This window comes from Suricata suricatta, chromosome 9, assembly GCF_006229205.1.
Source record: "Suricata suricatta isolate VVHF042 chromosome 9, meerkat_22Aug2017_6uvM2_HiC, whole genome shotgun sequence".
Classification (NCBI taxonomy): domain Eukaryota; kingdom Metazoa; phylum Chordata; class Mammalia; order Carnivora; family Herpestidae; genus Suricata; species Suricata suricatta.
This window is the reverse complement of record NC_043708.1, coordinates 123340596-123365026: the sequence shown is the minus strand read 5'-3', so window position 1 is coordinate 123365026 and position 24431 is coordinate 123340596. Positions and strand designations below refer to the sequence as shown.

The window sequence follows — 24431 nt, the reverse complement described above, 5'->3', positions numbered from 1 at the left end:
AGACGCCCTGTCTCCCAGCTTGCAGGGAGGAGCTTTGGACCAAAGCCTCAGACATTGTGGGTTATGCCAGCCGGACCCTGTAAACACTGAGGTTGTGTGTTTGTGCAGCTGAGCCCTTCGCCTTTGAGGCTAACTATAAAAGGCTTGCAAGTCCCCAAAACGTGACTGAATGAGAACTTTCTTTTGATCGGAATGGGAATGGGTTAGCCGCCCTGCCTGGGCCTGAATTCTGCCTCTGCCCCTCACTGTTGGTGTCTCAGTTTCCCCATTTGTGGAAAAGGGATCATAAAATCCAATTCATTTGTTCATCCGCTTGCTGTTGAGCCCATAGTGTGCCAAGCAAGCTTGGTTCTTAAGGACCAGGGATATAGCAGTGAACAAAGCATGGGACCGAGAAAGTCCCATGATTTTAAAGGTCTTGAGGTGGAAACAGCGCTCGGTGTTCAGGATGTGGGCGTGCCGGGGGCGGAGGGACTGAGGGGGGGCAGTGGCCTCTGTAGGACGGGCCTCTGAGCTGCACGGGAAGCCACCGGATGGCTGTGAGCAGGGGGAAATGGTGGCCTGACTGTATCTGAGTGGAACTGCTCGGGCTGCTGTGTAAAACGTAGACTGTGGGACAAGAGTGGGAGCAGAGGGAACACTTAGGAGACCGCAGTCCAAATCCAGGCTGGATGCTTGGACCCGAGGCAGCGGGGAGGTGGGGGCGGTGCCGAGATGGAGCTCTGTCTACTCCACAGTTACAGCCAACACGGCTTACGGGTAGCCTGGATGGCCATGGAAGAGGCGGGGAGAAATGCCGGGTGACGCCAGTGCTCGTGGCCTGAATTGCTGAAAAAAGGGGACCCTCTTTGGTGGAGGGGTCGCAGCAGGAGGTGTGGCCGATTTGGGTGGGAGATCGGAGCTCACTTTGAGATCCCTCTTAGACACCTACCTCGTATTGTAGCACAAAATGATGAGTCTGGAGTCGAGGGTATTGTCTGGACTCGACCTATAAAAACTTAGCCTTCAATTAATGCTTGTTATTATGAATACATTCAGGTTTTTGTGTCTAAACGAAGTAATCATGGCCTTTAAGTCCCGTCCGGCTCCAGCCGTCAAGATCCTGAGTGACTGTGACATTCACAAGCTCTTCCTGTCTTCGTCTGTGTGTCCTGCTCAGCAAAGAGCGGCTTCGGCGTAGTTAAGAGAAAGTGATTTCTTGGGATCCGTCAGCTGCACACTTTCCCTGATGCAGACCTACATTTCCTCATCCGGTGTGATGTGATCCAAAAGTTCCCTAAATAGTAACGAAAAGCAGTGACCTCTCTCCCCGGCTTTTATACCGTTAGGCGGATCTGCTTTTGCTTGGTTAGTTAGAACCCACGTGCCGGGTCTCCTGCTCCAGGGCCTCCGGCCTGGCCCGCGGTTTGAAAACTCCTGGCAAGGTAGAAGCCAGGTCTGACGCTTTCTTCAGCCAGTGGGATCCGTTACAGTTTCTGTGGAGACTGTTAGGAGCCCATAATAAGTCTTAGGTTCCTGCTCCCAAAAGTCAAGTAATTTTCCTTTGACAGTCTAGGAAGGGTTGAATCACGCGGAAATGTGGCTGGAACTGTATTTTTTAAGCTAAGCACGGTTTGATTTTCTTCCTCGTATTTTGTGGGGGTGCAGAACCGTTCTAGAGTGCCCTCCGGGGGGAGAGAGAATCTTCCGGCGTGCCGCTCTGGCCTGGCTGGGAGGGCCTGCCTTGCTCAGGAGGTGTGTGGGTGGAGAATCGAGTGCAGGTTTTTTTTTTTTTTTTCCGAAGCGAGTTCATGGTAATTGAAGTTCTCTGTGACGAATACATTACTAAAGAGTCTCAAGTTTTGAGATTTAGGTTGAATTTCCTGTAGAGAAAGGAGTAATGGCTGTATGTTTATAGCATGTTTTAGACTCTTAAACCTGGGATTATACTCCCTCTACCATGGGTGAGCAAGGCTTAACTATAGATGGAGGAATGTCCTAAGTTCTGGCAACATTGTCACTTAAATCCAGCCTGGCCAGTGGTCTGCTTTGGCGAAGGTCTTTATTGACTTATGTGCCAGTTTTCAAGGCGATTAATAGAGATCTATCTACTCTGGGATACTCACTAGAGGTTCTTAAATTTACTCCTTTGCTTTAAAAGCCAAATGGTTTCGTTTTTTTGTTCATTTTGTTTTTAAGCACCTTTTATATACCAGGAGAACTTAGCGACAGCCGTTCGCTGAGCTAGAACTCTCCAGGGAGGCAGAATTATTTTCCCCACAGGCTGTGCATTGTTTAAAATGGTAGATCCAGTATGAGATCTTAGTTCATTCTTTGGTTTTATTAACATATTAATTGTAGACCTTTAGCGCATGGCCAGGTGTCTTGCTGGAGGGCTTATATGGGGAATGGAAACAGAGCCCCTCTCCCGCTGTCTTTCAGGTTTTGAATTCTACAAAGATAAACATCTAAAAATGTAGCCAGTTTAGTGAACTGTACTCAGAAATAACGCTGTGTTCCATCACAAACCAGAAGCTGAGGTATATGGACTCATTTCAGTGTTTAAATATGTGCTCAGTTCATTATTCCCCAGAGCAACTATAAATGTTATGCAAAAACTATAAGGCAGCGTAATGGCAAAGCTATAAAATGGCACTGATGGAGCCATTGTGTTCATTAACTAAAAGGTATTGTCGATTTAAAATAGCACATCTTGGGGGTCCTGGGGTGGGGGGTTCAGTTGGTTAAACATCTGACTTCAGCTCAGGTCATGATCTCGTAGTTTGTGGATTAGAGTCCAGCATTGAGCTCTGTGCTGATGGCTCAGAGCCTGGAGCCTGCTTTGGATTCTGTGGCTCCCTCTCCCTCTGCCCCTCCCCTGCTTGCCCTCTGTTTTTCTCTCAAAAATAAATAAACATTTAAAAACTTTAAAAAAATAGCACATCTTGAGGAGGTACTATTATCTTGATCATTTCCAGTCCAGTTACTCTGCCACTTAGAGGGGGCAGGCATTTTTCTAGAGGAGGTTGATGCCCAAGATGGCAGGCCACGCCCATCAGTGTCTCCCAGCCTCAGCTGGGGGAGAGGGCGACAGATGTGATTAGCTGGTGTGAGTGGAACCCGCATGAGGGCTGTGAGGATGATGTGAGCATGCGCGGAGGGAGTGCTCCTGGCTCCATCCTGAAAGTACAGTCAGAAGATTTATTCCTGGTCTGAATTGACATTTATGCCCAGAAGGTATTTCTGTCTCATCAATGTAGCTTTTCTCCCCAGATGATTGTAACGTAGCTTTTCTAGGTGAAACACAGAGCCCTGTCAGCAAACCTGCTTATTGTTGGGGAAATCACGAGCACGAGCACGGAGAAAATTGTTTCAAATCGGAGTGACTTCTGTTTTTGATGTTGTAAACCCCCTGCTCTCTGGTCTGGGCTTACTTTCAATAGCATCTTCATAGACCGGTTTGATGTGCTGAGTTTCCTAAGCAGAGATTCTTTAATAAACTCCTAAGCATTCATTATTATTAGAGAGTAGGAACAGAGGAGCCAGTGTCCTATCAAAATCGTCCACATGCAATACAAAAAAAACTTTCATGTGGAAGAAACACTGTATTTGAAAGCACCCTGAAAATGACTGCATCTTTAATAAGCCTAGAGGTAGTTGTGTGGCAGGGGGTGGGGGGTGGGGGGGGGGGGGGGGATGTCTTGAACTGTTGGTACCTTCAGTTTGACCAAGGAAAGCTCTAGTCCTGTGATCTAAAAGCCCTTTGTTCTCTTTAGAGAGTGATTGCCTGCCTGGAGGATGAGAAGGCTGCGCTCACCTTGGCCATGGCCGACCGGCTGCGGGACTGTCAGGATCTCGTGCAGGTGAAGAATGGCCTCAGCCTGGAGGTGGCCACCTATCGGTAAGGATGCTCTGCAGGGAGGCTGCCTTGGCGAAGCTGGAAATCACCCGTGGCCTCCGGAGTCCCTGAGGCTCTGTGATAATCAGAGGGCAGACCCTGGCCTGGCCCGCCCAGGAGTCCAGGGCCAGAGAGGAGGAAGAGCGGGGCCTCACTTAGATCAGCGAACAGATACCGCCGCCGCCCCCCTCCGCCACCCCCCTCCGCCGTGATGGGAATAGCAGAACTCACACCCGTGCTTGGTGTCTGCGTGTCCCAGGCCCCAGGGAGGAGTTTTGCACGTGTCAGCTCCTTGGATCTTAGGAATCAGCTCCCGCGTTTACATGGGGACAAACTTCACTCCAGGGAGTCAAGGAGCTAGAATGTGGGGGGGTCAGGACTCAGACCTGGAAACTCCCAGGTCCACATGCCTGTTGCACTGTTTAAGTCTCAGGGCTCTGACTCCACTCCCCACGGTTTTGGCCTTGAGGAACTTCATTTCTGCCCGCAGATAGCAATGGTACTCTAGGCAGCTGGCTTTGTTTATCAAGATGTTGACTTGACCCTGGGGTGAGCGACCCAGATGAAAATGTCTCGAAGTCCTCAGAGGGGCTGGATGCTGGGCAGGGCGGAGAATGTAGCCTTGGGTCCCTGGAGCCACGATGCTGCCCTTGGCGTTCCTTTTCCTTCTGGCCCCGTGGTCAGCGTCGTTGGCTGGGGTGGTGCCCCATCCTTGCTGCAGCTCTCGTGCTTGGTGAGGACTGGTACAGAGGGGCCCAGATCTCAGACACCTACAGTGGAAGCACTTCGAGAGACCCCACATCCCCATAACAGCTGCCAACATTATTGAGCAAGCCCTTTGCAGCTGTTCACTGCTCCGCAGTCGCCCTCTCTGGTGGGTGGATACCCCTTGCCCCTTTCCATGTGTGGGAGAGGGGCCTGGAAGCCAGGGGTCCAGGCTGGTGAGAGATCGGTGCCTTACTCACCAAACCATGTAAGGTGGCCATGATGCCCCCCCCTCCTTCATTTCCAGGGCATGTCAGAGCATAAATCTATCGTGGGTGTGAATGAGCTCAGGAAAATCTGCCTTGGCAAGTGAGTAGGAGACATGGTCATAAATGCCATCATCTGACAGCATCACTGCTAGCAGATGGGGGCAGTTAAACCTGGAGAGGAAAAGGAGGGGACCAGGCTCTGCTCCGTCAGTTAGAGGCAGAGCCAGGCCTAGTTCAGCGCCTCCCTGTGGGCTGTCTGCATAGTCTTCTGATCAGGACTTTGCTCTCAGGATGTCAGAGTGGCCTGGGTAGCTTTGATACGCATTTGTAGCCGGCCCTGCAGCCTCCACCAGCCTCACTGTCTGAACTGTCTGGAAGGACTCAAGGACTCGCCTCAGCCAGCCTCTCCTCAGGGCCCTTAGTACCATCAGCGGAGAGGGAGCAGGCTACGGGGCAGCCCCTGACCTGGGCGCAAGGCAGCCACTAGGGGGTGAGGCCTGCTTAGGGCCCAGCAGCTGAATGGAGGGGTGGGCAAGCCAGTGGGAGCTCTGTTGGGCCGTGTGCCTGTCCCTGGTCAGGAGGACGAAGTGTTCAGGAGCTTGGAAGAACGGGTCTCCCTCCTGTGAGTCACATGGACTGAGATGGGGGGAGGAACCCTGAACTTGCACTTGACCTAGAGCGGATGTGGGTCGTCCCAGCAGCGTGACGGTTGACAAGGGCCTAGTGTACTGCTTCTGTCTGGTGCTGACATTTCTCTAACCCAATTAAGAATTGACTTGGCTACCTCCTAGGAATTTAGGAGGCAACAGTACTTTCCGGAAAGCGGGTGATTGATTTCACCGTGTGTCTCTCTGAAGTCCAAGTTTGCACAGGGAAAATGATGAGCCTGGGCCTGGCCTGCCCGGTTGCAGATACCCCAATGGTTAGAACTGCTTTCAGGCCTCCCCGCCTCCCAGGGCTCAGGATTGAGTCTGGGAGACACCCACAGCTGATTATAATCCCTTTCTTTGTATGAGCCAAAAGTCTAGCCTACAGAGAAGCCCTTGTCATGTGACTCTTTTGGGATTTTGTCCTGCTGCCCAAACTCTAGGCCACGAATGAAAATTCAGATTTACGTTAGCGCCCTTTTGTTCTTTGGACCCTTTCACAAAAGCCCATTTGATCTTTGTAAGTCTTGACCCACTGCCTTGGAGGAAGCTGACCTTCCTTCCACACTCTGCCCCACTAAGTGCAGCAGAGACAATCAGCCTCTTGGGGACCGGAGCCCAGGGCCCTCCACAGTGTGACGTCTCACTAGCCCTGTCCAGAAGGGTCGGGGGTGGCTGACACTGCGGCTGGTATTGTTACCTTCTCCTGATGGAGATCAGGTACGTTTGCCCCAGGCTTTCCGTGCAGTGCCCAGAGGTGATGGCGGTCATCCTCTGAGCATCTGATACGGAGGAGAAGGGGCTGTGGCTCCTTAAAGTCCGCAGCACATCCCAGTGCAGCTGGAATTTGTCCGCTCTGCTGAGGCCGGCGCTAGGAGTCACCAACACTTTCGAACCCACTTATCTGGCCCTTCACCATGAAGAAACACTAATAACAAAATGGCATGATTGATAATTAAATGTAGACTTCGAGTTTGCCAGGGCAAGCCCAGGAGAAGGCGGGCTGGCACAGGGCCCGTGCTCACGCTTATCCACCTGTCACTAGTGATGTCATCTGGCGCTGGGGGTGCCTGTCTGCCAGACCCGTGATCACGAGGCTTTGCCCTGCTTGTGTTTATTACCCTGGCAGGTGAGCGGCTGGAGGGAAGACCCTCCGACGGGATCCGGGGTGGTTCTCAACCCCATCTGTACCTGGGGGTCATCCGGAGAACCTGATAAGGCTTCAGCCCCTGGGCCCCATGCTGGGAATTCTGGTTCGCTTGGCCCAGGATGGGCGCAGGCCCGGTGGTTTTGCAGCTCTGAGGAGGACTGTTGGGTGCAACCAGGGCAAAGAAGCGTGGGTGCAGACCGACAGCGTTGGCAATGCCTCAAGCATGTGGGAACTGCAGAATCTCAGGCCCATCCCAGACCTCCTGGCCCAAGTCAGCCTCATAACAAGATCCCGGGAGAGTGGTGTGCACACCACTGCTGGCCGAGCAGCCCGGGGACATCCCAAGAGCACTAAGCCTGTCTCACAGGAGCCCTGAGATGAGGCAAGTGAAGGGCCGGCTTCTTGGTGTGCTGGGTGCTGTGGGGACATGGCGGAAGGGGCCTGCAGCACGGGCTTCCAGAAAGATTGTGTGGGAAGCGTTCTGGGCACAAGGGCCAGCCTGGGCGAGGATCTGAGGACTGAGCTAGTGTGCCATCCGTGGCATTTGGGCAGCTTGGTTTTGGGGGCTGTGTGACAGATGGGCTAGAGCCACACCTGTGAGGCCACGTTTTGTGAGCAGGGTCTGCCCTCAGGCTGTTCCAGAGACGCCGGCGGGCAGGGTGCCATGGCTGCCCAGAAGGGTGCGCAAACACACAGCTAGCATGGCTTGGCGTCGAGGGTCACGCATGGTGGCTAAGGCTGCGTGGATGTTAAGTCGCCTCCTACACCGCAGGAAACAAACGCCCTACAAAACACACAGTTACAAGGCGTCTGGAGATCAGAAGGGAGTTCTGAGAATCAGAGAGAGCTTCAGGAGGGAGGGGAGACAGATGTGGATCTTGAAGGATGGTAGAGATTCGACTGGACATGGAAGGAGAGGTGGAAGCCGGAAGTCGGGCGTCGTGTATGGGGAGAGACCAGTCCCCTTAGGCGAAAAACCAAACAAGGTGATAAAAGAGAACATGTTCCAAGAAAATACTATAGATGGTTTGCTGCCAACTAACAGGGTCAGATAAAAATAGTTCAGAGGAGGGACAGAGACGGACGGGAGAGATTTTCAAGAGACGTGAGAGCGGAGTTGGCCTGGAAGGGGTGGGAACGTCGGCGGCAGGGAGTGGACAGGCAGGCAGGACTCCGGAAGGAGCTCCAGGAGGATGAGTCCGATCAGAAAACAGGTGGAGGAAGGAGAATGCGAGGTGAATGAGCAGAGGCCCGGGAAGGAGGCAGATGCAGGGGCCTCCAGTGGAGGCCGCTGAGGCAGACTCTGCAGCAAGCAGGGGGCAGGGAGGCAGCTGATGGCTGCTGGAGGGCAGGAGGATAGGGGGCTGAGGTTGGGGGGTGGGTGCGGGGAGGCCTCAGGGGGTCCCTACAGTCACTGGCAATTCAGGTAGAGAGGACCTGACATGGGTGGCCGAGGGAGCCTCAGCGTAGGCTGAGCAAAGCGCCGGAGCCTGGTAGGGGGAGGAGGGGCAGGAGCGTGGGAGAAGGGCGCCGCTCATCACGTGCTCTTGCAGATGAGACCACAGCCACCAGCCCCTCCGTGAAGCAGCTGCTTGTTCAGACTTCGTGAAAACCAGGGGACCGTGGTGCTGCCCAAGCCCACGGTGCCCCAGACCCCTCCCGCTGCTGCCATGAAGACCTGGCCCCAAAGCTGCAGGTGGGGAGCTTGCAGAAACACAGCTAGAAAATAGTCTCTCCTTCCCCACCTCCCCACACCAAAAAAGAGAATAGAATCCAGTCATCAGAAATAAGCGCTTAGAAAATAGAATGGAAAAGAAGTATTTAGAGGTGAAACCAAAAAGAAATACAAGAACACTCAGGAATAACGGGAGTCCAGAATCCACAAAACCGCGTGGGCTGTGCCAATCGTGTGCGCAAGAGGCCCACCCTGGCTTGCTCATCTGGAGGGTCAGGGGCTGCATTCTCCCTCAAAATGTAAAATGACGCTCTGTGTTTTAGGTTTTGGGGGTGAAGTATGTAACAGTTGCTCTAAATGTCGCTCGAAGAAGCAGAAAGCAGGGCCAGATGATTTTTTCAAAAGGAAAATACTGAAGGGAGGCTTGTCTGGCCAGATACGAACATGTAATACAAAGACTTGCTGCCTGGGATGCGTCAGGCAAAGTCCTTCTTAAAAGGTTAGGTTGGAAACAGCAACGTCAACGTCAAAACACGCTCTTTGTATTTCTGTGTGGCGGGGACATGCCAGCTTCCTGTTTCCTCTTTATAATGGCGTGTTTTAACCAGGGGAAATAAATATTCAGTCTCTGGATTTGGACCACTAATAAAGCAATACAGAGAATTCCTGCCCTGGGCAATTTCCTCGTCGTAATGGTATTTCTGGTCACCGTATTATTATTTTTTTTAGGATTACCTATCCCGTTCACATGCTTCGGTTCAAAGGCAAAACAGTTCTTTGGAATTTCTCAAGCTCTTGGAGGAATACACATAGTTTTTCTCAGTTAAAGCCTACTCTTTTGAAAACGTATAACCATGCGTCAACATGGAGACTTAGCCAGAGATTAGGGAAGATCTTGGAAATCCGTGATGTCTTGTTGTTTCAAGGAGAGGAGACGTATGTTTGGTTGCTAGCCTTCCCCACGTCACTGCAGAAACGGGTGCCCCTTCGTTAACCAGGATCTGGTTACCCAGAATCTCTTCCCCTCTTGGGCGGGGAACTTCTGCTTCAGGTAACTGAAAACAAGCTCTCTTCTCCGGTCCGCAGAAGATGATGATGATGGTGAACATTTACTGAGCACCGCCACACACCGGTGAACGCTGCCCTGTCTCAGAAATGGGGACAGCGAGTCACAGAGGGCTTGAATAGCTTGCCCAAGGTCACAGACCGAGGACGTGGCAGGCCTAGGGCTTGAATCCAGGCAGCCTGACTCTAGAAGCTTCTGCATCAACCACTCCCTGTGCTTCCTTCCTTTCTCTGTTTTATTAGTAATCTTGGTCTCTCTGTCGATGATTTTTATTTTTCCAGTCCAGTCTCTAGAACGGATGGATAGGCCTTTGATACGTGATTTAGCACTGAGCAGAGAGGGGATGACCAGAGGCAGCATGGCCCCAGTGTTATCTTCCCCGGGACACCTGTAGCATGGGGCAGAGCCCTTCCAGCGCGCACAGTGACGCGTGTCCTCTGTCCCCGCCCCCGTCCTGCACCCAGCCCCCAGTCCAGTCAGGGTGGCAGGCAGCCCCCACCCTCTCTGGAGCTTAAAGACCGGGGAGGCAGTCCTAACTCCCGGCTTTGTCCCCTTTTCCTCCCCTCATCCCACAACCCCCCCTCTCCCGGCCTCACCCCTGCACTTAGCCAGAAAGCACTTTGTGAGCCATTCCAGTAGGCTCCACTGGCATCACTTCTGGAAACATCTTCCAAATGTCCCTCTTCCCTCACTCTTGTCTGCACTTCCTGTGGACAGAGGCGCACCTTGTACATCGTGGTAGACATGCCTTGTAATCCCATTAGGATGATCTGTCCGGCCAGAGAGTCCACCGTGGGCCCGGCTCTGATGACCAGAGGGTCGATTAGGGCCTGGAGCCTGGCCAGAGACCACATTATAGCTCACTTATGCACTATGGATTTGTCTCCGGCTCCTTAATGAGGCCAGGGACTTGGTTTTCCCGCACATGTTTGCTTATTTTCCTGCTTTAACCGGCTGCCAGCCCGCAGGGCTGTATAAAATGTTCACTAATAGCTCGTGATTCAGGGGGTTGGCATTTCTCACAGTCACCACGGCTTGGCGGCCGTTTTCCTCCAGTGCTCTCGAAATAACCGGAGAACGCTCTGCCCTTTGCTTAAAGGTGTAGGAGTCTCTTCCTTAAATGTGTTCCTTTTAGAGCTTTTGAGGAAATTTCTGGCGTCTCCTCGGCAGAGTTTGTTTGTGCCTCTGTCCTGTGTGTCCTGTGAGCTGTGCTGGCCCAGGGCAGGACGCGTGTGTGTCAGGAGGCGCGTCCGCTGATTAGGGCGTGAATCCGGTGACCAGACCCTGTGCTGTGCCTGTAAGACTCTGGGCTGGACGCTCAGGCGGAGGAGGTGACGCATCGCCCTGCCCTCCAGGAGCCAGCCTTCGAGGGGAGGACCGAGATCCTCCCCAGGAGAAGCCTCACGCACTGTGGGAGGGCCCTGCACGGGCGTTTTGATGGAAGTCAAGAAAGGCTTTGATATACTTTCATTGATACGTTCTGGAGGGTCGGTCTGCAGGATTTGTTCTTTTGAGGACGTGTATGAAACAGTGACGTGTTAGCCTGGCAGGAAGGTCTCAGCAGCCTGCAGGGACGGACACTGCCCGGGCTGCCTGGGCTCCATCGACCCTCCCCACTAGTGAGCCTGGTGCCTTCGGACAAGACCCTCTCCCTGCACTCCATGCTCTTACCTCTGAGCAGGAGGCTTATTGTTGGCCCCGTGGGGGTGGGGGTGGGGTTGCTAGGAGGGCTTCACGAGCGTCAGAGCCACGCTTGGTGCCCAGATGTAGCCAGGGCTGGTGACCACATAGACACACCCCCCACTTCGTGACTGGTGCCCACTCCTAGGCGACCATAGCCTCCCACTCAGGGGCCTGAACTCAGTCGGAGTTTGGTGATGGTTGGGACTTCCTGAGAGAGGAATGAAAGCATTCTCTTTGAGGGATGGGGGAGATGTTTTTATCCCCGAGGGGCTCTTCTTTGTCCCGAATGCCCTCAGCCCCCTGGCCTGCCTTGTCACTGTGTTCTCTGCTGACCTGGACTCCTCATGAGCACTTTCTGTCCTGACTGGGGCAGCTCGGAGCAAGAACACCCCCCCCCCCACCCCGTGGTGCCCAAGGCCTCCTGCAGAGTCAGCCCAGGGAGGAAACCGCGCCCCCCAAGCCGTACCCCTTGGCTGAGGCAGGGCGGCTGCTGCTGTGGTTGAGGGGCCCTGAGGGTCTGACTCTTACCCTGAACTTTCCTCTTATTATATACAGGCCTTGGAATTTTCTCAGGGATGGAAGCTATTTGTGTTCCTGGAACCTAAAATGCTTGGTCATGAGGATGTGGGATTAACGGGCTGGTGTCCTGTTTCCTGGCTTCCAGCCCGAGGGGACGGGCTGGGGCACCAGAGCGGGCCCCTCACCTTCCCGAATCTACGCACGGACCTCAGTCCCTGCCTCGGTGGCAGATTCCCCCTGCCCCACCCCCAGCCCGTGGATACCCAGAGTCGAATCCCATTTGCCCCCGTCTGTGCTTTTCCCCGTGGGGTGGGGAGGCTCCTCCTTGGCTACCCTCCTCCTGCCCACGGGGTTCTCCCACTTACGGGGATCACCATGTTTGAATCAGTGGAACTAGGACTTGGCACCAGTTTGCCCGAACCACCGAGTCACCACTTGGACCTGGTGTCCCTCCTCTGGTTTCGTGCCCGGCTCCAGCGGTAATGTCAGTATTTCCAAGTGGGCCCGGCTTCTGGTTGCCCTTTGCCATATACAGTGTGTTTCTTGGAACGGACGTTAGTGACTCCACACATCGCCCTAGCAACCAAGCCACTGTTGTGGCCGCAGCGGCCGGCGTCCTCAGGGTTGCTCCGAGTGACAGATGTTGTGGTGCTAACCTGTCCCAGCACGCTGGGTGTTTCGGGTCCAGAGCCCGACAGCCCGTTCTTCCCTCAGGGCTCAGAGTTGTGCGCGTGAATGACGACTTCCCAGAGACCATACAGTTGTAGACTTTGGGATGTAGTCAAAGGTGTCACTCGAGCAGGTGCCTTCTGCTGTTTCATTAAAGGAGAGGACAGGAGGCCTCTCTGGATGACATGATGGAGAGGGGTCCACAGCCGTCTCTCTTTCCCGCTCCCCTCCAAGATGGCCCCAGGAAACCCCGTGTGGAAACCACAGATGCAGTCTGGCTGCCTTATTTACAAACCAGTGCCTGTCCTCGCTCTGCGCCTAGTCAGTGCCCGGCGTGTGGCTCCAGAAAGGTCCCTGTGGGAGTTATAGTTATTCTGCGGCCCTTTGGCCCTGGGGTGACTAGCCATGCACGGGCCTGTCCCCGCTTCCCAGACAAGTCAGACCCCTGACCTCCCCTCCTAGGCCCACATCTCCCTTTTCCTCCTGCTCCTTGTCCTGGGCTTGGAAGGGCTTTCTAGAATGTCTGCAGCCCTCGTCCCCTCATTATGCTCACTGGTCTATCCAGCCAGACCCGCTGAGGGGGGGCTTGGGTCCCTGTGGTGCAGTTTCTTTAGACACAAGTCCTAAGACACAAGACACTGTGACAGCACGGTCAGAACACTGTGACATCGTGGTCATGGACCAGATACCACATACTGTGGCTTATAGCAGCCCTTTTCAACTCTTATTTCCTGATGAATTTTTTAAAAATTATTTTTACAGAGCCTTACTGGAAGGAGAAAGCAACCCGGAGATACTGATCTTGACCGAGCGCATTGAAAACGTGCCACAAGGTAAATAAAAGAAAAGTTGAATTTAATTTTAAGAGGTTTTCTGTATGAACACATTCATTCCACGGTTACATAATAAGGCATCATTTGTTGGGAAGACTTTGAGGTTAGGTATGATTTTGTTCAGATGTGTCGTTCATCCCTCTCTTAAGAACCGGATAAGTTTTATGGGATGGGCTATGGTTTAAACAGCGATGTGAATGTGAAGGTGTGGGGGAGTGTTTAGTAAGCGCATTTATTCGTCTAGCCAGGACTGTGGGGGCGCCTCCTACCCAGTGCGCTGAGGGAGGAGAAGGGGGGGGCTGACGGAGAGGCGGGAAGGGGGAGGGCGAGGAGCCGGTGGACGTGGACTTGTTGATCATACCCTCCGGAGGGAGCACCCTTTACAGACCAAACCCTTACAGGTTTAACACAAGCGTAGGGGCATATTTGTACAGCAGGCAGTCAACATCTGGGCCTCGCTACCCCCGGGCGGGGGAGGGGGGCAGAGGTGGGAACGGTTACACCATTTGCATTACTGAGCTGAGTTGGCCCTGGGCAGCTCAGGTTGACGTGAGTAGCGGGGTCCCTGGGTGCCCTAAGGTCTGTCTTGATTGAGGCCAAAAGTCACAGAATGCAGTTCAGATTTCCTGTGGCTGCAGAACCAAAGAAGACGTTAGTGTTCACTAGAATGACCTGTAAAGGATAACTTTACAAAGGAAAAAAGGAAAGCTTTAAGGCCCTATGGAATCTTAAAGGGCTTTCTGGCTAAGCAAGGCAGATTAAATTACTGACAGTGTGTTTAGTAAATACCTTACTCAGCAGAGTTTCAGTCTGCATGAGTATTGTCGTATTCAAAATCCTGGCAATGGGAATGCATACATTTGGTATCTCTAAAGGAGAATGTTTGGTTAACAGCCAGTCTGGGTAGATGGCAGGTTAAAAAAAACAAACAGTTTCCATCTTTATTTTTCAAAAAATGCAGGCATGTCACAGATGTGAATGGTCACTGGTTCAGAACAATAATTTTGGTTCCAGGTGTCTGTGACCGGTAGGAATCGGGTCTTAGACAAGATCTTAGACAATAAGGTTGAAAAAAAGCAAAGATGTCTGTCATTCACCAGATTTCAAGGTTTGCTTAGTCACTTAGATTTTTTTTTTTATGTGAGCATATTTAAGTCCCAGAGTCCATCCCATCGCTTAGAAAGGAGAGAGGAAAGGGCTGGGGCCAGACTCTGAGGAGAACCACCAGTTTGGGGCCAGGACTCGCTGAGCTTTGACCAGCTGTGATCTTGGAGCCTCGGAAGAACTCCGCAAGAGCAAGAGCATTACTGGGGGCCTCTGTTAACTTGTTTCATTCACTGATGGTTTCTTCAGGCTTCTTCAAGGGTACAGAGACAATATTTGTAAACTAAACTTCTTCTGGCTACTATGGATTATGCAAAAAGCAGGTAGCATTAGAAGAAAGAGGACCAATTGTAAACTCTTAATAGGCTTTGAGTTTCCAGAAAGTTCACATAGCCATTAACTGTTCACTGAATAAATGTAGGGATGTGTTCTTAGATGGTGAATTTATCAAAGCTTATGAATCCACTTAGGTTTCTTTTGTAATATTGTAGAGAATCGTGCTGGCCACTTGCCCCCACTCAGGTGACAGCCTGAAACCCGTCTGTCACCCTCCATATTTCTCGGGAAACCTTAATTAAAGACCAGATGGTTTGTGTAGTTTCCCAGGGATTCATCTTCTGGGGCTTCTCTGTTTAGGATGAGTATATTGACCCGAAAGGAGGAATCTTGGAGAAACTGGGCTGGCCTGCTCTCTCTCCTGTTCCCTAGGGTCTCCCTAAAGAGGCCCCTGGCCTTGGTTGCTGTGATGCAGGGGAGACCACCGAGGAGAGTAGGCTTTGCTGGGCTCAACTGATGGGGTGAGGTGGGCACAAGGGGGCGCTCTCGGGGGGGGGCGGTGCCCCTGACCACATCTAACCGGGAGCTGCTTGGCCTAAGAGAAGGTACCTGCCTGGGGTTTGGCTGTCCCTGAGGGTAGCACCCTCTGTGGATGATCTGGAGCAAAGCAGGAAGGACGTTAAAACAAACCGTAGTGTTGGTGACTGGTCGGCTTCCTGCTCTGGCTTCCTTTCAAATGAGCAGTTTGTAAAAAAAAAAACAAAACATACAAGTATGAAAATAGAAGAAGCCAGGGAGCTTTAGAGAAAGTTACCTCGGTCAATACTTGTTGACCCGACATGGAAACCAGTGACACAGGAGAGCATATTCAATGGGGGAGGGACGGATGACGCCCGTTAGTGTGGAGTGATCTCGTACTTTGTTACAAAGTAGTTATAAAGCTCTTCTCCATGGAAATAAGTAAAATAAACGTAGGATGTCAGCAAAGCAGCAGTGAAGGCTTCCAAACTGTTATGGCCCTGTGAACTGTCACCCACAGACACTAGCACCCCTGAGCTCTCTAATTAATGCACGCGGGCAGCGTGAGCCCGTCTGCTGCTGTCTGCGCAGGTGGATGACTATTTGAGGACCCGCAATAGGAGAAAAGCATTATGTTGTGGCACATGCGCTGCTACATTTTACTGTAACGGGATTTTTTAAACTACTGAAATCAATGATTTGGGGGTAGAAAATAGCTCATTTGTAAGTGCTCTTTCTGCCGTAATAGTATGTGTTTATGATGATGGGTTGGGATTTGACCCTTAGTGATGCTTTTACAATGAGAGAAGGTAATGACTGTCATTTTCCACAGAGTTCAGAAGCGCCTATCAGTACGGCAGCACGGTGTTGCAGAGGGAGAATGAGAGAAACCTGCTGTCCAGGCGGAAAGCACCTCTGGCGGGCTCCAGCCACAGCCTGGCGTGGCGCGCGGACCTGTCGGCACAGCCCAGAGCCCGGCCCGCTGTCACACGTGCTGCGGGCAGTGGCCTCCTCGGCTCGAGGTCTTCCTCCCTAACCACTACCCGGTGGGAGAAGACAGACGGCAAAACTGCCGACTCTCATGAGAAAACCGCCAGCAGCCAAGTCAGCATCAGAACTTTCTCTCCAACGCCCAGTCTTTTAAGGGAGACTGAGGCTCCAGCAAAAACATTCCCTGAAAGATCTAGAACCGCAGGTACGAAGGCCGCCTCTGTGAACGTAGCCAGAGAGCCCGCCGTTGCCCCAAAGCCCTATCGGGACAGTGCTTCGGAAAGCACGTGGTCAAGTGAGAGAGCCGTCCTGGTGGAACGGAAGTCAGAGGCTAATGCCGCGAGAGAGCAGGAGAGGAGCAGGCCGGTCCCCATCCAAACTAAGTGGGAAGAGAAGATGTTTGATTCCAAAGAGAAGGCTTCCGAGGAGAGGAATCTAAGGTGGGAAGAGCTGACAAAGTTAGATAAAGAAGCAAGAAAGAGAGAAAGCCAGCAGATGAGGGAAAAGGAGAGAGGGAAGGAGTCGGGGAAGGAGAAGAGTGTCCGAGAAAGAGAGGTGCCGATCAGCCTGGAAGTCTCCCAGGACAGCACACGGGGGGTGGCCCCGAGAGGTTTGCAGACACCCCTCCAGGGCGATGCTCGTGATGGTGCAGGCCGAGGCGTGGAAAGGAGGGAGGCCAGGTTCAGGCTGGGCCCCGGCGACACTGCCAGCTCCCCGAAGGGCGACTCCACGACCGAAACCATAGCCGAAAACATCGTCTCCAGTATCCTGAAGCAATTTACCCAGTCTCCAGATACAGAGGCGTCCGCTAATTCTTTTCCGGACACGAAGGTCACTTACATGGACAGGAAGGAGCTTCCCGGAGACGGGAAAACAAAGACTGAGATAGTCGTGGAGTCGAAATTGACGGAAGAGGTGGATATTTCAGACGAGGCCGGCCTGGACTACCTTCTGAGCAAGGATGTTAAGGAGGTGGACCTGAAAGGAAAATCGACCGAGCGGATGATAGGAGACATAATCAACCTGGGTCTGAAAGGAAGGGAGGGGAGGGCAAGGGTGGTCAACGTGGAGATCATCGAGGAGCCCGTGAGCTACGTGGCTGGCGAGAAGGCAGATGAGTTTTCTACCCCCTTCGAAGTGGAGGAGGTTGAGGATGTGTCTCCGGGCTCCAAGGGGCTGGTCGAGGAGGAAGGTTATGTAGAAACAGAGATCACGCTCTCAGGTAATCAGCATAAAAAGACCAGGCGGCCCCAAGAGAACGTAACTCATGTTGAAGAAGTAATGGAGGCGGGCGACGCGGAGGGAGAGCAGAGTTATTTTGTGTCGACGCCAGATGAGCACCCTGGTGGGCAGGACAGAGACGAAGGCTCCGTGTATGGGCAGATCCACATTGAGGAAGAGTCCACCATCAGGTACTCTTGGCAAGACGAGATCGTGCCGGGGACTCGGAGAAGAGCAAAGACGGAGGGTGGGCTGGGAGAGAAGGTGGTGAAGCTGCTGGACGTTTCAGAACCTTCTGTGGAGGAAGGTGTGGGTTCTTCTCACTGGGAAGAGCAAGCTAGAAGTGGTGAATTTCATGCTGAACCCACAGTCATTGAGAAGGAGATTAAGATCCCACACGAGTTCCACACGTCCATTAAGGGGGCCTTCAAGGAGCCCAGACACCAGCTGGTGGAGGTTATTGGGCAGCTGGAAGAGAGCCTTCCGGAGCGCATGAAGGCAGAGCTGTCGGCCCTCACCACGGAGGGCCAGGGTGGCCCGGAGAACGTTTCAGTCGATGTGAAGAAAGTCCACACCTCCGGGGGTAGATCGGTGACCTTGGTTGCCGAAGTCAACCTCTCGAGAACTGTGGATGCCAACCAGTTAGACCTGGAGGAGCTGAGCAAAGATGAAGCTAGTGAAATCGAGAAAACCGTGGAGTCGGTGGTCCGAGACAGTTTGGCCAGGCAGCACAGCCCCGCGCCTGGCAGCCCAGACAGGGAGACCGCAGAGGACGCCCCGGCTGCCGGCTTTCGCTTCAAGCGCTGGGCCACCCAGGAACTGTACCGCCCCGGGGGTGAGGAGGGTGATGCTCAGAGCACGCAGCAGGTCACTTCCCCAGGTCCAGTGTCAGCCACCGTGGAAGTCACCAGCCCGAGGGGCTTCACCCAGTCACATGTGGTGGAGGATGTGAGCCGGTCTGTCAGGCGTGTTACAGTGGCCCCCACTGGGATTTGGAGGACTGAGCAAGTCTCCCGAGAAGGACCCACCGCAGAAGTGGTGGAGGTAAGTGGGGACAGCGACCTCAGTCCGGCCATGAGCATGTCAGGAGCCACCAGCTCTGTGGGGCCCTTCACCCTGGGTCCTGACGAAAGTCACATGTCCAGGGAAGCCGGCTTCCAAGGGTCTTTCCCTGCCTTTCAGGAGTTAGGGGGCACAGAGAGGCCGGCCCTGCAGAGCTGTCCACAGGTAGGGACACAGCGGGGAGGCGCAGTGTGTTTGGCTCCAAATAATTTCATGCTGAAAGGGAAATTACGTTCCAGAGCCCCGTTTCTGGGGCGGGAAAGGTTGGTGCTTCTTTCCAAACAGAAGAGTCTGTGGGTACCCAGACTTCTATAAGGCGCCTTCAGGTGGGCCCTTGGAGATGGGTTTGGGGAGCAAAGCCAGTTCAAAGCCCCGCTTTTGGACAGAAGGGTGTTGGGTGTCAGGGAGACTTCATGTACACTGAAGGGTGGCCGGGGGACGGCCGATCCATCAGGCAGGTCACAGCCGGGTCTCGGTGGCATCAGAGCACTGAGCAGACAGTTCCCCTGCCCTGGGAATTCAGCCACTCAGCAAGCGTGCCCGTGGAGAGGGCTCCGCAGGCGTGAGGCAGGCTGCTCATGGGTACACCGTGGGTGGGAAGACCCTGGTGACTGGAAAGGGCACCTTTCATACTGCCAGTTCCCGGTCACCTCAGGAGGCCAGTGCAGGAGACCGCCAGGGGCAGAGGAGGTGATGGGTACGTTGCAGGCACATTTGGCCAGGTCCTGAGAAACCAGAGCCTCAGAACGGACCGTCTTCCACGTACCCGTTTCCAAAACGCTCGCACCTGCCGGTCCGGCGGGCTCCCCTGAGCTGGGCGAGTTAGCAGGCGCCGTGGGGTGCTGGGGCACGTCGCACAGGGCCCCAAAGACACTCTGTTTACCTTTCAGATGGACATGAGTAACGTGGAGGCGAACCCCCGCTGGACGCAAGAGACCACAGTCTTCTTCCCCGCAGGGACGGAAGCCGCGGCATGTGGCGCCCCTGACCATGGTGCCTGGAGAGACGGGGGCAGTGGGGATGCCTGGGTGACCAGCGTGAGCTTTCAGGGCTCTTCTGGGGACGGACACCAGGTCCCCGGGGAGAAGAGCAAGGCGCAGACCGAGTTTGACAAGACGGTGCAGCTACAGAGGATGGTAGACCAGAGGTCGGTGATTTCGGATGAAAAGAAAGTTGCCCTCCTCTATCTAGACAATCAGGAGGAGGAGAACGAGGGCCACTGGTTTTGATAAGCAAATACTTTGTGCTCAGTGGCGTCTGATTGGTAACATGGTAGCAACAAGGCCTTTACTTCTTGGAAGGAGGGAGGCTCAGTCTTTAGGAGGACCCCCCCCTTTCATACTTTCTCCAAAGAGCCCCCCCCCAGGCAAAATCAGCTTACTTTACCATCTGTAAAGGTGTCAGATTGATTCATGCCTTTGAAGGCATTGGAATTTTACTTTTGAGTTGGAACTTTGACAAAAATATTTTTTTTATCTTTTTTGGTCTTAAAAGTTCCTTTATTCTGGAGTTTTCTCTCCCTGCTGGAGACAGTTTTGACCAATTTTGCTCCTGGTCACGGAAATGCCTCGCATCTGTTTGACATTATAATCAACTCTTTATAGGGAAGAGGTCTAAAAGGTAACAATATAGTAAGATGCCTATATGATAACAAGATTAAAGTAATATATTTAAGAGAAAATCTTATTTGCATGTGCTAATATGAAATAATCAACTAATATTTAAAAGGAAAAATGTATGCATTTGTCACTTTTCCAAGTCTTCTCAAAAAGAAAGCCTACGAAAGAAGCAGATTGCTTCCATAAAAAATAAAAATTAAAAAATCCTAAATGATTCTATCTTTAGGAAAAAGTTAAATTCACTTTAAGACTTGAATGGATTGCTTTCTATGTGCAGCACTTTAAAAAATATATAGGATTTTTATTTATGGAGAGGACAGCTTCAGCCTGTTCGGTATTCCAAGTCAGCACACTTGCTACCTTTGTGCAAGTTCAGGCCAGTGTGTAGGGGAAGTGACTGTTGGGAATAGGTTATTGTTTCCTTTTTGCAGCACTAGGTTGTTAAGTAGCAACAGCTTAAATATTCTGGTCTGTTACAGCCTAAGCTCTGCTCCCATCAGAGTGTTAAGCTTCTCTGCACCTTAGCCTGTAGCACTGTCTACAAGTTTCATTTTACTGGCGGGAGGCGGACCCTGAAGACAGTAAAGTGAATGCCGATGCTCAGGCCAGGGCCTGGCTTGCCAGATGGTCCTGTGCGGCGACACTGGAGGCATCGGGTGGACAGGGCCTCACAGAGAAGCCCTTTCAACGGACCGCTAAAGGGGCCGGGGTCTGGGCGATGCAAAATGATGACCAACCTGGAGGAAGTTTTTGCAGTTTCAACAGAAATCATTACAGTTGGGTGTTTTGCCCGGGGGAGAGAATACTAACGTTATGTAGGATGACTTGGGGAAGAGGCTGTCTCTCTGGCTGCTCTCCCAGGAGGGCCCCGGAAGGAAGGCAAAGGCCCTCCCCTCACGGGCCCCGGGGCACTGACCTGCAAGTACACACGAACAAGTTTAAGATACTAGAAAGAGTGAGTGTGCTTTCCTGGGTTTGTTTTATCTTATATAACGGTATTGCGTTTAAGGCTTCCACCTTTAAAGGCATAGCATCACACGGACATGACCTCTCCAGCAGCACGGTCTCATCTTAAGCCAAATTAGTTGCTTGCACGTAACATTGTTTCTGTTTAGACTGTACTTCGGTTAACAGAATCCTAGAACTGCCAGTAGTGCTGAGGAATAATGGCTGAAGGTCATGCCACCCTCTAGTGGGTCATGATGATGGGGGTGGTGGTTGTGGCATGGGGGTCTTCCCTCCGGGGGTGGGGGATGGCACACAGTGGCTCTCAGCTCCCAGAAATGGCTACAGCAGGTAGTTTAGGGGGCGTGCATTTTCTTAATAAGTGGAGGAGAAATGCAGCACAGCTTTCGGGATGATCTATTTTACAAACACTGTGAATCGGGGTATAGAAAAAGTCGAACTGCAAGTTTAAACCTTTTGTTACCTTCCAAATGAGCTAGTGATTCTCACAGACTGGCACAGAGGTGATGACTTTGCAAACACAGCCTCCCCGTTTCTAATAGAGTCAGGGATGGGCTGATTTTAGGTGACCTGTCATCGGTAATGGTATTTGTAGAAGTGGTTTATTGCTCAGCGTGACAGCCTACTGTTTTGATGGCCAGACAGTCTGAGGACGGGGGTCTGTTATGTGAGTCTGGGGGGGCTTGCTTTAATGCCCCTCTCCTGCCTTGTGATCTTGTAAATGAGTGCTAACGTGGACAGATTATTAATATCATGACCCACCTCTCTTTGGAAAATATCTTAGGTTTTAATTTATATTTCCATGTTAGAACACAGAACTTTAAGAAGCATCGGGCCAAGAGTACTTAGCAATATGGACCCCTGAGCTGTCTTTGGCTAGTCAGTCTCCGAATCACCCAGGAGCAAGGCATGCCCTCCACACTGTGAAGGTCACCTCAGAGTTCTGTGTCCTTTCAAACCAGTCGTTCTGGAAACCATAGAAATCAACTTCGTGGGTCGGGACAGAACCAATGTTTGCTGTTGTGCAGACGAAACAGTATTAATGGAATGTTTTTCACCTTCCCACTGGTTGTTTTGATACTGTTTGTTTCAAATGTATTATTTAGAACGGAATCATTTACAAAGCTCATCTTTCTAAGCTCCTGTTCCCTAGGAAGGGAAATGTCACAAGAATGTATAAAAATAAAAAAATGTTAAGAAAAAAAAAGCCCTCCCCATTGTTCCTAAAGAGAATGACTCTTTGCCAGTAGGTGTTTTTGTGGTTTCTATTTAAGCTCTTATTAAAACATCTATGTGTTTTACATGCAAGTTTTTTTTTTTTAATGGTGGTACAGAATCACTGGGGAGAATATCTATGAAAAGTTCCCGCCCCTTACCCAAATCAGATACTGTTGATTTGATACTGTTAACACAGAACCGCAAAGCCTGGCAGACAGAACAAAAAGCAGCTGGCTCGTATTCCAACAGACCGGACGGTTTGTGGCAAGAATGTGGTCATCAGGCCTGGAAGGCTAGTGTCAGGAGGGTGACCAGCCATCCTGTTTTGCCTGGGATGTCCCCCGGGGGACATGGGACTTTCAGTGCTAAAACCAGGACAGCCCTAGGCACACCAAAATGGTTACTTTAAGTGCAAATTGGAATGCTTAGTTAATCATGGCTGTTTCTTAGGTGCTTGAAAACCTTGCAGTAGAATGAGACAAAGGCATAGTTATCAGGATCCCTTAACCTGTGTGTAATTTTTTACCAACCCCCTGCACCCCCATGAATATCTATAATCTTCCTCTCTGGTTGAAACTAACCCATTTAATAGATGGGAGATATTTGGGTGGGACATTCCTAAATTCATTCCTTCCTGGGGTAGGGACTGAATTTTTAAAAATATATTTTAGTTTCTGTGATTGCAAGATAAACTCCTTCAAGAAATACAGAAAGGAGGAAGCGACATCAGAATTCATCTTTTCCCCCCAAAAGCTGCTCAGGCCACTGCGACAGTGTACCACATGCCTGGAGGCTTCAACGAGGACAGTTAGCTCTCCCAGTTCTGGAGGCCGGAGGTGGAGGGTCAGGGTGCTGGTAGATGCGGTGCCCGGGTGGGGCTCTCTGCCTGGTTTGCTGTGACCTAACGTGGTGGACGGAGCAATTAGCTCCCTCGTGTCTCCTCTAATAAGGGCACTAATCCCATTCACGGGGTTCTTGTCTCGTGTTTGAATCACCTCCCAGAGGCCCCACCTCCGAATACGTTCACACTGGGGATTAGGGCTTCATCATGGTTTTGGAGGCACACAGTCCCTGGCACACTCCAATGTGCTATACACGTAAAATACATACTCCACCGTCTGCATCGAAACCTGTGTCTTCAGCTAGTTGAGATACTGGGTGAGCAGTGATGGTGTCTCATGCTTTCATGGCACGTGGCCTTCATCCCATCTGGGATGAGTGGGTACGAGTGAGGGTGGCCTGTGTGGTCAGCTGTCACAACTTCCGAGGGGGACGAGGGACCCTGCCTCTCTCCACCAGCGGCCTTGACTTTCCCAGTGGGCGCTGGAGTGGAAGGGGCCCCTGCTGCCACCTTAGCACCAGCCTGCAGCTTTGACGGGCCCTGGTCTGTGGGATGAGGGTGGGGAGGAGGACAGCACTGCCCACAGCCCAGCCCGCCCGCTGTACTCTGTCGGCCTCCTGCCAGCACGCGGTCTCATTGTGGACAGCGTGAAGACAGGTGCTCAAAGCTTCCCATGCTGCTCTTCCCTTCTGGAGCAGCAGTGCCCTCCCCCGCCCCCCGCAGGAGACTGAAGACCTCTGTGGGCATGAGTGCTTACCCACTCCACCCTCCCTGTCCCACCTGCTGAAAATAGCGAGGGCCGGGGGCAAGGACTGTGTCGACTCCAGAAAGAACCTCTAGAGGGCAGCTGTGTGTCTCCTGCCTGGAGTAGTGGCCGTCTCCTGCCTGGAGTAGTGGCCCTCTCCTGCAGCCCTTCCTTGCTGGCCTCACCCCTACTCCTCTGTCTTCCCTCCCTTACACTCACCTCCCCTGACCTCCAGCCCGTTTACTCCCATTTACTGCCCGCCCTGCTGCACTGGGCTCTTACCCTCTGTTCCCAACTCATTCCACCACGTTATGCTTAGTAATCTGCCTCCATGTTGGGTGGCAAGGCCTGAGGGCAGTGGGACAGTGTGTCCTGTTTACAGTTAGGTCCCCAGCCCGTAACTCTTGCCCGGCGCACACGGGATGCTCAGCCACATTGGGTGACTGACTGCAGGAGTAAAGGGAAGCCTCCGGGTGCCCCGTCTCTAGGCCCCAGAAACTCTGATGGCAGGGCTGCGTTTGGAAACCACATACCACCCCCAGCACCTCCAAGAGGCCTCTCAGCATGTTATTCTCCATCCCCATCATCTCCCTACCAGAAAGAAAGGGCTTGAGCCAGCGTCTGATTGCTCTAAATCAGATCCACGCAAGGGGCTGTAAGTGTACGGCCAGATGTTGGGTCTCCTTCCATACACAGGAAGTTTCAGACTTTGAAGAGAAGCCTTTCAGCCACAGTTGTGCTGCTGGGTAGAAAGTGTCGTTGGCAAGAAGAACCACT

At 52.5% G+C, this 24431-nt stretch overlaps 1 protein-coding gene across 1 annotated transcript; it reads left to right on the top strand.

Moving 5' to 3' along the window:
- Positions 1 to 1063: 1063 nt before the first annotated feature.
- Positions 1064 to 22153, top strand: SYNM (synemin). Its single transcript, XM_029952288.1, has 5 exons — positions 1064 to 1144; positions 3756 to 3880; positions 13023 to 13093; positions 15825 to 18247; positions 19156 to 22153. The coding sequence occupies exons 1-5, from the start codon at positions 1064 to 1066 to the stop codon at positions 19492 to 19494; spliced, it is 3039 nt and encodes a 1012-aa protein (XP_029808148.1). The 3' UTR covers positions 19495 to 22153.
- The last annotated feature ends 2278 nt before the right edge of the window (positions 22154 to 24431 follow it).

What these genes read in the sequence shown, in the direction of transcription:
- SYNM (XM_029952288.1), top strand. Translation starts at nt 1,064, where the DNA reads ATGGCCTTTAAGTCCCGTCCGGCTCCAGCCGTCAAGATCCTGAGTGAC. An exon ending in CATTGAAAACGTGCCACAAG is followed by an intron (nt 13,094 to 15,824) that starts GTAAATAAAAGA and finishes CATTTTCCACAG; the next exon opens with AGTTCAGAAGCGCCTATCAG. An exon ending in CCACCGCAGAAGTGGTGGAG is followed by an intron (nt 18,248 to 19,155) that starts GTAAGTGGGGAC and finishes TTTACCTTTCAG; the next exon opens with ATGGACATGAGTAACGTGGA.